At 51.4% G+C, this 14,722-nt stretch overlaps 1 protein-coding gene across 1 annotated transcript in view; it reads right to left on the bottom strand.

Moving 5' to 3' along the window:
• Window positions 1-14,065, bottom strand: part of LOC138471451 (serine-rich adhesin for platelets-like) — a 36,698-nt gene extending 22,633 nt beyond the window's left edge. The window contains exon 1 of the mRNA XM_069609081.1: window positions 14,049-14,065. Coding sequence (XP_069465182.1) covers window positions 14,049-14,065 — 17 coding nt within the window. The remainder of the gene's footprint in view (window positions 1-14,048) is intronic.
• Window positions 14,066-14,722: the final 657 nt, after the last annotated feature.

Here is a 14,722-nt window from a genome sequence, read left to right as displayed (position 1 = left end):
TCAGTGCTGGGCCAGTCAATGATTCCCTGCTACAGATAAGGTTCAGCGCTGGGCCAGTCACTGATTCCCTGCTACATGTAAGGTTCAGCACTGTGCCAGTCACTGATGCCCTGCTTGTAAGGTTCAGCACTGGGCCAGTCGCTGATGCCCTGCTGGTAAGGTTCAGCACGGGGCCAGACACTGATTCCCTACTGGTAAGGTTCAGCGCTGGGCCAGTCACTGATTCCCTGCTGGTAAGTTTCAGCGCTGGGCCAGTCCCTGATTCCCTGCAGGTAAGGTTCAGCACTGGGCCAGTCACTGATGCCCTGCTGGTAAGGTTCAGAGCGGGGCCAGACACTGATTCCCTACTGGTAAGGTTCAGTGCTGGGCCAGTCACTGATTCACTGCAGGTAAGGTTCAGCGCTTTGCCAATCACTGATGCCCTGCTTGTATGGTTCAACAGTGGGCCAGTCACTGATGCCCTGCTGGTAAGGTTCAGCGCTGGGCCAGTCACTGATGCCCTGCTGGTAAGGTTAAGCACGGGGGCAGACACTGATTCCCTGCTGGTAAGGATCAGCGCTGGGCCAGTCACTGATTCCCCATCTACAGGTAAGCTTTAGCGCTGGGCCAGTCACTGATTCCCTGCTGGTAAGGTCAGCGCTGGGCCAGTCACTGATTCCCTGCTACAGGTAAGGTTCAGTGCTGGGCCAGTCACTGATTCCCTGCTACAGGTAAGGTTCAGCACTGCCCAAGTCACTGATTCCCTGCTACATTTCATTTCAGTGCTGAGACAGTCACTGATTCCCTGCTACAGGTAAGGTTCAGTGCTGGGCCAGTCACTGATTCCCTGCTACAGGTTAGGTTCAGTGCTGGGCCAGTCACTGATTCCCTGCTACAGGTAAGTTTCAGCGCTGGGCCAGTCACTGATGCCCTGCTGGTAAGGTTCAGTGCTGGGCCAGTCACTGATTCCCTGCTGATAAGGTTCAGCGCTGGGCAAGTCACTGATTCCCTGCTGTTAAGGTTCAGTGCTGGGCCAGTCACTGATTCCCTGCTGTTAAGGTTCAGTGCTGGGCCAGTCACTGATTCACTGCAGGTAAGGATCAGCGCTAGGCCAGTCACTGATCCCCTGCTACAGGTAAGGTTCAGCGCTGGGCCAGTCAATGATTCCCTGCTACAGGTAAGGTTCAGCGCTGGGCCAGTCTCTGATTCCCTGCTACAAGTAAGGTTCAGCGCTGGGCGAGTCACTGATACCCTGCTGGTAAGGATCAGCGCTCGGCCAGTCACTTATTCCCTGCTGTTAAGGTTCAGTGCTGGGCCAGTCACTGATTCACTGCAGGTAAGGTTCAGTGATGGGCCAGTCACTGATTCCCTGCTACAGGTAAGGTTCAGCGCTGGGCCAGTCAATGATTCCCCGCTACAGATAAGGTTCAGCGCTGGGCCAGTCACTGATTCCCTGCTACAGGTAAGGTTAAGCGCTGGGCCAGTCACTGATGCCCTTCTGGTAAGGTTCCGCGCTGGGACAGTCACTGATGCCCTGCAGGTAAGGTTCAGCACTGGGCCAGTCGCTGATGCCCTGCTACAGGTAAGGCTCAGCGCGGGGCCAGACACTGATTCCCTACTGGTAAGGTTCAGCGCTGGGCCAGTCACTGGTGCCCTGTTGGTAAGGTTCCGCGCTGGGCCAGTCACTGATTCCCTGCAGGTAAGGTTCAGCGCTGGGCCAGTCACTGATTCCCTGCTGGTAAGTTTCAGCGCTGGGCCAGTCCCTGATTCCCTGCAGGTAAGGTTTAGCACTGGGCCAGTCGCTGATGCCCTGCTGGTAAGGTTCAGCGCGGGGCCAGACACTGATTCCCTACTGGTAAGGTTCAGCGCTGGGCCAGTCACTGATTCCCTGCTGGTAAGTTTCAGCGCTGGGCCAGTCCCTGATTCCCTGCAGGTAAGGTTCAGCACTGGGCCAGTCACTGATTCCCTGCTACAGGTAAGGTTCAGCACTGCCCAAGTCACTGATTCCCTGCTACATTTCATTTCAGTGCTGAGACAGTCACTGATTCCCTGCTACAGGTAAGGTTCAGTGCTGGGCCAGTCACTGATTCCCTGCTACAGGTTAGGTTCAGTGCTGGGCCAGTCACTGATTCCCTGCTACAGGTAAGTTTCAGCGCTGGGCCAGTCACTGATGCCCTGCTGGTAATGTTCAGTGCTGGGCCAGTCACTGATTCCCTGCTGATAAGGTTCAGCGCTGGGCAAGTCACTGATTCCCTGCTGTTAAGGTTCAGTGCTGGGCCAGTCACTGATTCCCTGCTGTTAAGGTTCAGTGCTGGGCCAGTCACTGATTCACTGCAGGTAAGGTTCAGCGCTAGGCCAGTCACTGATCCCCTGCTACAGGTAAGGTTCAGCGCTGGGCCAGTCTCTGATTCCCTGCTACAAGTAAGGTTCAGCGCTGGGCGAGTCACTGATACCCTGCTGGTAAGGATCAGCGCTCGGCCAGTCACTTATTCCCTGCTGTTAAGGTTCAGTGCTGGGCCAGTCACTGATTCACTGCAGGTAAGGTTCAGTGATGGGCCAGTCACTGATTCCCTGCTACAGGTAAGGTTCAGCGCTGGGCCAGTCAATGATGCCCTTCTGGTAAGGTTCAGCGCTGGGACAGTCACTGATGCCCTATTGGTAAGGTTCAGCGCTGGGGCAGTCACTGATGCCCTGCTGGTAAGGTTCAGCTCTGGGCCAGTCACTGATTCCCTGCTGGTAAGGTTCAGCGCTGTGCCAGTCACGGATGCCCTGCTGTTAATGTTCAGTGCTGTGCCAGTCACCGATGCCCTGCTGGTAAGGTTCAGTGCTGTGCCAGTCACTGATTCCCTGCTACGGTAAGGTTCAGCGCTGGGCCTTTCACTGATGCCCTGTGGGTAAGGTTCAGCGCTGGGCCAGTAACTGATTCCCAGCTACAGTTAAGGTTCAGCCCCGGGCCAGTCACTGATTCCCCGCTACAGGTAAAGTTCAGCACTGGGCCAGTCACTGATTCCCTGCTGGTAAGGTTCAGCCCTGGGCCAGTCACTGATTCCCTGCTGCAAGTAAGGTTCAGCACTGGGCCAGTCACTGATTCCCTGCTGGTAAGGTTCAGCGCTCTGCCAGTCACTGATGCCCTGCTTGTATGGTTGAACGGTGGGCCAGTCACTGATGCCCTGCTGGTAAGGTTCAGTGCTGGGCCAGTCACTGATGCCCTGCTGGTAAGGTTCAGCGCGGGGCCAGACACCGATTCCCTGCTGGTAAGGTTCAGCGCTGGGCCAGTCACTGATTCCCTGCTACAGGTAAGGTTCAGCGGTGGGCCAGTCACTGATTCCCTGCTGGTAAGGTTCAGTGCTGGGCCAGTCACTGATTCCCTGCTACATTGCATTTCAGCGCTGAGACAGTCACTGATTCCCTGCTACAGGTAAGGTTCAAAGCTGGGCCAGTCACTGATACCCTGCTACACGTAAGGTTCAGTGCTGGGCCAGTCACTGATTCCCTGCTGATAAGGTTCAGCACTGGGCCAGTCACTGATTCCCTGCTGTTAAGGTTCAGTGCTGGGCCAGTCACTGATTCCCTGCTACAGGTAAGGTTCAGCGCTGGGCCAGTCACTTATTGCCTGCTACAGGTAAGGTTCAGCACTGGGCCAGTCTCTGATTCCCTGCTACAGGTAAGGTTCAGCGCTGGGCCAGTCACTGATGCCCTGCTGGTAAGGTTCAGCGCTGGGCTAGTCACTGATTCCCCGCTACAGGTAAGGTTCAGTGATGGGCCAGTCACTGATTCCCCGCTACAGGTAAGGTTCAGCGCTGGGCCAGTCACTGATTCTCTGCAGGTAAGGTTCAGCGCTGGGCTAGTCACTGATTCCCCGCTACAGGTAAGGTTCAGCGATGGGCCAGTCACTGATTCCCCACTACAGGTAAGGTTCACCGCTGGGCCAGTCACTGATTCCCCGCTACAGGTAAGGTTCAGCGCTGGACCAGTCACTGATTCCCTGCTACAGGTAAGGTTCAGCGCTGGGCCAGTCACTGATGCCCTGCTGGTAAGGTTCAGTGCTGGGCCAGTCACTGATTCCCTGCTGTTAAGGTTCAGTGCTGGGCCAGTCACTGATTCCCTGCTACAGGTAAGGTTCAGTGCTGGACCAGTCACTGATTCCCTGCTACAGGTAAGGTTCAGCGCTGGGCCAGTCACTGATGCCCTGCTGGTAAGGTTCAGTGCTGGGCCAGTCACTGATTCCCTGCTGTTAAGGTTCAGCGCTGGGCCAGTCACTGATTCACTGCTTTTAACGTTCAGTGCTGGGCCAGTCACTGATTCCCTGCTACAGGTAAGGTTCAGCGCTGGGCCAGTCACTGATTCCCTGCTACAGGTAAGGTTCAGCGCTGGGCCAGTCTCTGATTCCCTGCTGCAGGTAAGGTTCAGCGCTGGGCCAGTCACTGATGCCCTGCTGGTAAGGTTCAGCGCTGGGCTAGTCACTGATTCCCCGCTACAGGTAAGGTTCAGCGATGGGCCAGTCACTGATTCCCCGCTACAGGTAAGGTTCAGCACTGGGCCAGTCACTGATTCCCCGCTGCAGGTAAGGTTCAGCGCTGGACCAGTCACTGATTCCCTGCTACAGGTAAGGTTCAGCGCTGGGCCAGTCACTGATTCCCTTCTACAGGTAAGGATCGGTGCTGGGCCAGTCACTGATTCCCCGCTACAGGTAAGGCTCAGCGCTGGGCCACTCACTGATTCCCCGCTACAGGTAAGGTTCAGCGCTGGGCCAGTTACTGATTCCCTGCTACAGGTAAGGCTCAGGGCTGGGCCAGTCACTGATTCCCTGCTACAGGTAACGTTCGTCGCTGGGCCAGTTACTGATTCCCTGCTACAGGTAAGGCTCAGGGCTGGGCCAGTCACTGATTCCCCACTACAGGTAAGGTTCAGCGCTGGCACAGTCACTGATTCCCTACTACAGGGAAGGTTCAGCCTGGGCCAGTCACTGATTCCCCGCTACAGGTAAGGTTCAGCGCTGAGCCAGTCACTGATTCCCTGCTACAGGTAAGGTTCAGCGCTTGGCCTGTCACTGATTCCCTGCTACAGGTAAGGTTCAGCACTGGGCCAGTCACTGATTCCCTGCAGGTAAAGTTCAGCGCTGGGCCAGTCACTGATTCCCTGAAGGTAAGGTTCACGCTGGGCCAGTCAATGATTCCCTGCTACAGGTAAGGTTCAGTGCTGGGACAGTCACTGATTCCCTGCTAGAGGTAAGGTTCAGCACTGGGTCAGTCACTGATTCCCTGTTACAGGTAAGGTTCAGCGCGGGGCCAGTCACTGATTCCCTGCTACAGGTAAGGTTCAGCGCTGGGCCAGTCTCTGATTCCCTGCTACAGGTAAGGTTCAGCGCTGGGCCAGTCACTGATGCCCTGCTGGTAAGGTTCAGCGCTGGGCCAGTCACTGATTCCCTGCTAGTAAGGTTCAGCGCTGGGCCAGTCACTGATTCCCTGCTGGTATGGTTCAGCACTGGGCCAGTCACAGATTCTCTGCAGGTAAGGTTCAGCGCTGGGCTAGTCACTGATTCCCCGCTACAGGTAAGGTTCAGCGATGGGCCAGTCACTGATTCCCCGCTACAGGTAAGGTTCAGCGCTGGACCAGTCACTGATTCCCTGCTACAGGTAAGGTTCAGCGCTTGGCCTGTCACTGATTCCCTGCTACAGGTAAGGTTCAGCACTGGGCCAGTCACTGATTCCCTGCAGGTAAGGTTCAGCGCTGGGCCAGTCACTGATTCCCTGAAGGTAAGGTTCACGCTGGGCCAGTCAATGATTCCCTGCTACAGGTAAGGTTCAGTGCTGGGACAGTCACTGATTCCCTGCTAGAGGTAAGGTTCAGCACTGGGTCAGTCACTGATTCCCTGCTACAGGTAAGGTTCAGCGCTGGGCCAGTCACTGATTCCCTGCTACATTGCATTTCAGCGCTGAGCCAGTCAATGATTCCCTGTTACAGGTAAGGTTCAGCGCGGGGCCAGTCACTGATTCCCTGCTACAGGTAAGGTTCAGCGCTGGGCCAGTCTCTGATTCCCTGCTACAGGTAAGGTTCAGCGCTGGGCCAGTCTCTGATTCCCTGCTACAGGTAAGGTTCAGCGCTGGGCCAGTCACTGATGCCCTGCTGGTAAGGTTGAGCGCTGGGCCAGTCACTGATTCCCTGCTAGTAAGGTTCAGCGCTGGGCCAGTCACGGATTCCCTGCTGGTATGGTTCAGCACTGGGCCAGTCACAGATTCTCTGCAGGTAAGGTTCAGCGCTGGGCTAGTCACTGATTCCCCGCTACAGGTAAGGTTCAGCGATGGGCCAGTCACTGATTCCCTTCTACAGGTAAGGATCGGTGCTGGGCCAGTCACTGATTCCCTGCTACAGGTAAGGCTCAGCGCTGGGCCACTCACTGATTCCCCACTACAGGTAAGGTTCAGGGCTGGGCCAGTTACTGATTCCCTGCTACAGGTAAGGTTCAGCGCTGGACCAGTCACTGATTTCCTGCTACAGGTAAGGTTCAGCGCTGGGCCAGTCACTGATTCCCTTCTACAGGTAAGGATCGGTGCTGGGCCAGTCACTGATTCCCTGCTACAGGTAAGGCTCAGCGCTGGGCCACTCACTGATTCCCCGCTACAGGTAAGGTTCAGGGCTGGGCCAGTTACTGATTCCCTGCTACAGGTAAGGCTCAGCGCTGGCCCAGTCACTGATTCCCCGCTACAGGTAAGGTTCAGCGTGGGGGCCTGTCACTGATTCCCTACTACAGTTAAGGCTCAGGGCTGGGCCAGTCACTGATTTCCCGCTACAGGTAACGTTCGGCGCTGGGCCTGTTACTGATTCCCTGCTACAGGTAAGGCTCAGAGCTGGGCCAGTCACTGATTCCCCACTACAGGTAAAGTTCAGCGCTGGGCCAGTCACTGATTCCCTACTACAGGGAAGGTTCAGCGCTGGGCCAGTCACTGATTCCCTGCTACAGGTAAGGTTCAGCACTGGGTCAGTCACTGATTCCCTGCTACAGGTAAGGTTCAGCGCTGGGCCAGTCACTGATTCCCTGCTACATTGCATTTCAGCACTGAGCCAGTCAATGATTCCCTGTTACAGGTAAGGTTCAGCGCGGGGCCAGTCACTGATTCCCTGCTACAGGTAAGATTTAGCGCTGGGCCAGTCAATGCTTCCCTGCTACAGGTAAGGTTCAGTGCTGGGCCAGTCAATGATTCCCTGCTACAGATAAGGTTCAGCGCTGGGCCAGTCACTGATTCCCTGCTACATGTAAGGTTCAGCACTGTGCCAGTCACTGATGCCCTGCTTGTAAGGTTCAGCGCTGGGCCAGTCACTGGTGCCCTGTTGGTAAGGTTCCGCGCTGGGCCAGTCACTGATTCCCTGCAGGTAAGGTTCAGCACTGGGCCAGTCACTGATTCCCTGCTGGTAAATTTCAGCGCTGGGCCAGTCCCTGATTCCCTGCAGGTAAGGTTCAGCACTGGGCCAGTCACTGATTCCCTGCTGATAAGGTTCAGTACTGTGCCAGTCACTGATTCCCTGCTACAGATAAGGTGGACCAGTCACTGATTCCCTGCTACAGATAAGTTTCCGAGCTGGGCCAGTCACTGATTCCCTGCTACAGGTAAGGTTCAGCACTGGGCCAGTCACTGATTCCCTGCTACAGGTAAGGCTCAGCACCGGGCCAGTCACTGATTCCCTGCTACAGGTAAGGTGGGCTAGTCACTGATTCCCCACTACAGGTAAGGTTCAGTGCTGGGCCAGTCACCGATTCCCCGCTACAGGTAAGGCTCAGCGCTGGGCCAGTCACTGATTCCCCACTACAGGTAAGGTTCAGCGCTGGGCCAGTCACTGATTTTCCACTACAGGTAAGGCTCAGCACTGGGCCAGTCACTGATTCGCTGCTACAGGTAAGGTTCGGCGCTGGGCCTGTCACTGGTTCCCTGCTACAGGTAAGGTCCAGCGCTAAGCCATTCACTGATTCCCTGCTGCAGGAAAGGTTCAGCGCTTGTGCCAGTCACTGATTCCCTGCTACAGGTAAGGTTCGGAGCTGGGCCAGTCACTGATTCCCTGCTACATTGCATTTCAGCCTCCTAAGTTTGCGTATTTGCTTCGCCATATTGTGCACAGGCGTTAACACCGTTGATCACCTCCCCTTGTCCCCCGGAGTGTCCCCTACTACACATGTGAGAAACCACATCCATATTTCCTCCACTACATGTTATGTTATGTTATGTTATGTTATTTGGCATTTATATAGTGCTCTATATATCATTGGCATGACCTCAAAGCGATGGGATGTCCTATCCACGTTTTGTTTTTGTTCTCTTGGCTTTAGTCTTTTGAGCACAGGAATTGAAATATCTGATCCCAGATTGGGCAATATAATATTCCAGAATAATGCAGCAAGCTGAACATTGCATGTATAAAGCTTTAGACAGGCAGTGCCTCGTGCGTTTGCATCTGGCATTAGAATTCCAACCTACCACTCTGCTTCGTGTGGCAGGATTAGACTCTGACACCTTAAAACAAATTTAGGGGTGGTCCCCTCCAACCATTTGTGACTACCGCTCCCCCAAGAGCGTTCACCTTGAGCCGATATTTTGAATCCTTTCCCCCTTGCCTCTTAATTTTAATATGCAGTGGTTTTGTGAATAAACTTTTATAATGTACATACAAACTCCCTCCTTCACCTTGATTTCTTTAAATCTTTAACTTTATAACAAATCATGCATTTTGACTACTGCAGCCCTCGGCATTTCTGGCCACATTCAGCCTATGGACTCAGCCTGCGCTACAATAAGGGGAGCCAAAAGGTGTGTTCAGGAGACTATTTGGCTTGCTTCAGTCTATCAACCACCAAAGAGAGCGCATTGTGAAGCTCTGGTAGAGTGATTAAAGACTCTAGAAACTCTGCCTCTTTTACCCCTGCCCCCCTCCCCCCTTAAGAATGGCTTCCCAGAATGATACTGACTCTGATGATGGGTTCAGGATTTTAATTAGAGAAAATAGGTAAGTTCTAGACCCGTAGCCCAAAAGACCGTTACGGCTCTCTGTAGTGCAAATGGGTTGCATGTATAGGGACAATGAGTGGCGCGAGAGGGCTACGCTTCACCTGGGCCCTGATTTCTTCCACAGTTCCAGACTGGAAAAGAGTGGAGCAGTCTGAGCCACTGCAGTTGAAAGTGGCTGTGCTGGCCTACTGGTCATCCCCTGTGCTGCTGCCTGCTTCCTGAAGAAGCACCAAACTGCGCAGTGCTGCTGCTGTCGGCTAGGTCAGGCTATTCCCATCGCAGGCAGTTGGTATTACAAAGCTGGAGGGTATGAGGGCAGGGATGTGGAGGGGAGGGATTGGCGGAGGTGTGGATGAGGTCAAGTCTGAACACCAAATAAAAATGGCGTCAAGCGCTTTGGGGGGGGCACTCTGAAAGCGGCGATGAATCCCGCCGCCCTCGCCCCTACCTTTCATATAAGTCCAAACCAGGAGGAAGATCGTTGGTTCACTTTTTCCACCTGGCAACATGCACATGGCCTGGAGCCCAACACTGCTGTCCAAGGAGCTCCCAGTCTGCAGTGTGGTGTTTTAAGCGATCATTCCAGCATCCTCCAGCGCCAGGAGAAGTGACCCCCGCTTCTCCAGACTCCGAGCCCTGACCTCAGAGACGTTTTTATGGCAGGGACGTCATTGGGGGTCGCCAGAGAGGACCCTAAATAGGAATACCAAATAATGTGCCTTTCTGGAATTCTATGCAATAATGGCTAGACTCATTAAAGGTTTATTTCAGGCGGCACTTCAGGGGGAGAGTCACTGATTTAGTCTGTTCTTAAACACCCCAACTCAGCCTTACATCCTTCTGAGGTCGATAAATGAGTAACAACACAGGTTGGGTGATAGTGTGTGTATATTTTTTCTATATAAAGCGCTTAAGCGTTAGTGCTATATAATAACACATCATTGTCATTTGGTCATGGATGTCTGCTTGCATTCATAGTAATTTGGTAATATGGGCCTATACACACTGATCTGAAAGATACATATAATGATCCATTCTTGTATGAAATGTACATCACATTATAGTGATATCGTAACCATATTTTTCGTAGTGTACAATGCTATGTGATGCCACTTTCTGTTTTGTCAACGGGTGAAAGGTCGTGTTCCGTCTCTTGACACAATATCACTTCGGGGTGGGATCAAATGACATCACTTCCTGTGATGTCATCGGGGGTCAAGGGTCGTGTGATGTCACTTCTGCTACCACTGGCATTTTGGTGAAATGACGTCCCTGTTTTATGGGAGGGCAAAACAGGCACTTGCCCAGGGCCCCCACATTGGAGGGGGCCCCACAAGGCTATCTGATCTGAAGAAGTAAGATTCCATTGTTCACCAGTCTTAAATAGCGCATGTCCGGATATTTTATGGGGTGCTGCTAAGGCTCTAAACCCGTTGCCTTTCTGCCTTGATCAATTCATCATGTGTTGCTTTCTGTGTTCACTGTGGTATACATCTTTGTTCTTTATGGCACAACTCTAGCATTCTTGACATCCTGTGGGAAATATGTTGATCATGTGCAATAGGCAATGGTGAAATGCATATTGATAAATTGAGTGCCACAATGGTTCAGAAGTTAGCTCAGTGTGTGAAGCACCCATTGCAGAGATATATGTTCATATGCAAAATTAGAATATCACATTCCAGCAAGGCTGGCTGAGCCTTTCCTATGTCTGAAGTTTATAAACCTGCCTGCATATGTACTTGGTTTTGCAGAACAACATCTGCTATTATCAGCAATGTACCTGCACCAGATAGGGGTTGCTATAAAGACTAACATATCATCCATATGGTGAAGGTCTAGAAATGAGTTTGTTCCGATGGGGTGTTGTGTCACCTAGGCAATCGCCTCCAACGATTGCATAAACTGTTAGTCCAAGAGGTGAATAAGTATCCAAATTCAAGATTATGGAACGAAAGTGTTCATGCTTGTAGCCTGGATTTGCCAGCAGACGATACAGTGATCCTGGTCAAATCATCTAATATATCTTACATTACTGTGCTGTCTTCTATGAGGTGTGCCTTCTTGCATGCTGCTGGTATCGTTTAGCCCATTACTTGATCTTGCTTCTTATGTAGCCATTTGGGTAGAAGGGTTGGGAGACAGAAGAGAGCGGACCATATGTTGCATGCCGCAGGCAAGCATATTTTAAGGGCTGCACAAAAAAACGGTTTGCTTTTGGTAAAAGTCAAAGGTTTTTATATACGTTTATAAATGAAAATGTCACAAGCCACTGTTTTTGAAGTATTTAAAGCTTTAAAACACAAAAGACAAACCAAGATTAAATGTGTTAAATCCCATCGATTGGTATGCTGGTTCTTATTTACTTCCCTTGATGATGGAGAGAATAGAGCTAGAATCATTCCCATTTTGCATAACACCCTTCTATAATATTTTGTTTAAAAATGGTCATGTTTGGTAATATGATTTGTGTATTTTCCAAGTCCATTTTTTATAAAAATGAGATTGTTTTAGTTAATGGTAAGAACTGGAAAAGAAAAGGTTGAAATGCAGAAATTGCAGAGTTGGCACAAATCGCAGCTTCACCCCTAAACCTCTTAACCAATGGGTGATCTTGGGCATCTCATTTATTTTTGTATTGCCTAACCTCTCAATATTACCAGTCCCTAAACCTTTCAAAATTGTCAGCCCTTCCCAGTGATTTCCTTCTCATGGTTTGATCTTCATGAGCATAAATATATTGCACACCACAGGCATGTGTTTCTTTGATATCTAATGGCAACACTATTTGAAAACCGTATCCCACTTCTAATCCCAGTCTGTCTAGATAAAACACCTTCCTGGTGGCTTCTAATCTGCCTCCACTATCCATGCTTCGGTATATGTAGCATTCTCCTTCCTTCCAATGGCTGGTCCCTATCCATGCATGAGCACTTTTGCATTCTGTGAGGCAGCTAATGTGAGTTCTCTGTCTATTATGGGTTACATGTACCTTTTACGTACGGTCCTGCATTAATACTACATCTACCTTCATGGATGATATTGATAAAAAGTATCCTGTATGTACTAGAACAGCAACCCCTTTGTAGACTGCTAATGTTGGTCTTCAAAATGCTACTTGTTTATCATTCTGATTAGAGCAAGAATGAAGAGGGCAAGGGTACTGAAAGGGAGTAAATGTGCTTATTATGCTGCGAGACAGCATATCAACCTGTAGGTTGTGAGCGTGACGGGTGGGGGGCGCAACCAGTATGCTTGATCCCTTAATTCCTTTGGTTGGGTGGAGGGGGGCCCCAAAGATGTCCGTGCCCAGGGCCCCGAAAGTGCTTAAGATGGCCCTGCCTGACCTCAAACCAAAGATCTGTGATAGGTTGGCACTCGGGTTCATAATGAGCTTGGTGCAGAGATCTCCTGTTTATTGGAGTTTCGTCTGTGTAACTTTCTTGAAATGTTCACGGTTTTAAGCTTTACTGTGCAGCCCCGACCATGTGTGGAGGCTCCACTTGGCCACTATGTGTTGCCACATTATTTTTGTTAGTGTGATCCAATGTAAACAACATGATAGAGAACACATGTAAACAACAATAATAGTCATTGCTTGCAGCTGTATGCAGACAACAAGGTTGAGGCATACATACAGCGACACAAGGACGTATGTTCAGTCAACACAGTACAAGCTCGCGCCTTACCAATCAGCCTTACCAATCAGACATTGAGATTCAAGTCCAGGCTATGGACCGGGCCACTGTAACATACATTTTCTCTAGCCTTCGATTGGGGGGTCAGGAACTGGAGAGGGATGAACACACCACGCGCTCCCATAAAGAGTCACAGTGTGACATCATGCAAAGTTTGTTTGTTTATTTTATTTACATAGCGCTCCAGACCCGGGAGTAAAAGGGCGCTTTAAAGTGCGTAAAAGTAAAGTCAGGACTGTTTGTAGGTAGCAATCCTAACAGGTGTTGCAGCCACACACGTGGGCGCACACTTGGCAGCTTTCGTCTGTTGCAAATTAAAGGCTGGAACAGTCAGAAAGGCATATCCTCCTGGCTAAAAGAAGTTAATTCGATGATAGGAGAGAAGAGAATGGTCTAAAACATGATCATGTGACTCAGCACAGCGAATGCACTCAATAAATATTGCACTGCCCCCTGTGCGTACACCTTTCACAGGTGCTTGCTGCTGTTGTAGTTAATGGAAAACCACCATGAGAGCATGTAGGGGAAGGGATGCAGGGGACACTCACCAATCAGTCAATCAACCATTTGTATAGCGCCACCATCATCAATGGCATCAGGGCGCTAAGATGCAGATGGAAGGGTTGAAGAAGCTACGTGTAGAGGAAGGTTTTCAGATGTTTCTTAAAAAGATGGAAATCTTGAATCTTACGGAGAGAAAGAGGAAGCGAGTTCTACAATTTAGGGCCAGCCACTGAGAAGGGCTGGCCGCCAAAAGGCTCTATACGGTAAATTGGGACTTTTAGACGAAACGAGGAAGCAGAGCGCCAAAGTCGACCAGGGCAGTAAGGAACACTTGTTTCCTTTAGTGAAAGTGTCATGATGCCTGCCCCCGGGAAGCCAGACCAGGCCCAGCAACCCCGGAAGCAGGCATCGTGCCATTTGGAGCATGCCCAAAAACCCCAGTCAGGGGCTGTTTGGGTGCAGTCCTGGCGCCTATGGCACCAGGCTCATAAGGATAAAGTCAGTCCTGGCGCCATGGGCGCCAGGCTCATTACAGAAAACGTACCTAATGCAGACCATGCTGCATACTCACCTGGTGGAGACCATGCTGCACAAAGCCACAAGCCAAATGGGGTTTAGGAGGGACTATTTTACCTAAGGGACTACTTTTTTTTCGGGTGGGGGCTGTGGAAGAATACTTACCTGGGACTTCTTCCTAGGCTATTTAAACAACGGCCGGACAGCCACACGTGCTTTGCGTTATTCTGCATTCAGCAGCGTAATGCTCACCATGCCTCCAGCATCTTCCAGTCTTCAGCCACGCCCACTTCAGTCCTGGACCACCTGGAAACAAAAAGAAAGAAGGAGAAGAGGTTCAAACTTGAAACCTTACCTGAATTCTTGATCCATCGCGCCGTCGATCTTGAAGAAGGAGTCATCGCACGCTCATCGTCACGCATCTCGCAGCGCCGCGCTGTACTCACCATCCAGTGCAGCTTTTCCTCACTCCATCGCAGACTCTGCATTTCCAAACCGCTCTCCGATATCTAAGGGGACAAGAAAAGCCAGGTGAGCACGGGAATGCAAAAGGGCAATACAAGCTACCCCCAAAGACTTACCGGATTACCACGGGGGGTACTCACCTCATCTCGGGTCGGCGCAGTTAACTCTGCATCACCGCCGCACCCCGGCCCCTAAGGGGAAACCACTGGACATTACAAGCTACCGCCCAAAGACTTACCTGATTTACCGCAGGGGGTACTCACCTCATATCGGGTCAGCGCAGTTAACTCTGCATCATCGCCGTACCCCGGCCCCTAAGGGGAAAACCACTATAGACTTACCTGACTCTCACCAACTGCCCTTTGGACTCTTCGTGGTGGTTAAGTCGGCAACCTACAACGAATCGGAAAGAGTGAAGATCAGACATTTGAACTCTTACAAACTATTGGATTCTAAAGTCAATACTGGAACTCACCAATTCCTCCACGCCAGTGAAGTAACTGGTCGTCTACGCGCCCCTGCGCTCGATGCAGGATGGAGAGCCTACCATTCTAAACCATCAGG

The sequence above is a fragment of the Ambystoma mexicanum genome, chromosome 8, assembly GCF_040938575.1.
Source record: "Ambystoma mexicanum isolate Mex_15411 chromosome 8, UKY_AmexF1_1, whole genome shotgun sequence".
Lineage (NCBI taxonomy): Eukaryota > Metazoa > Chordata > Amphibia > Caudata > Ambystomatidae > Ambystoma > Ambystoma mexicanum.
This window is presented reverse-complemented; position numbering and strand designations above follow the sequence as displayed.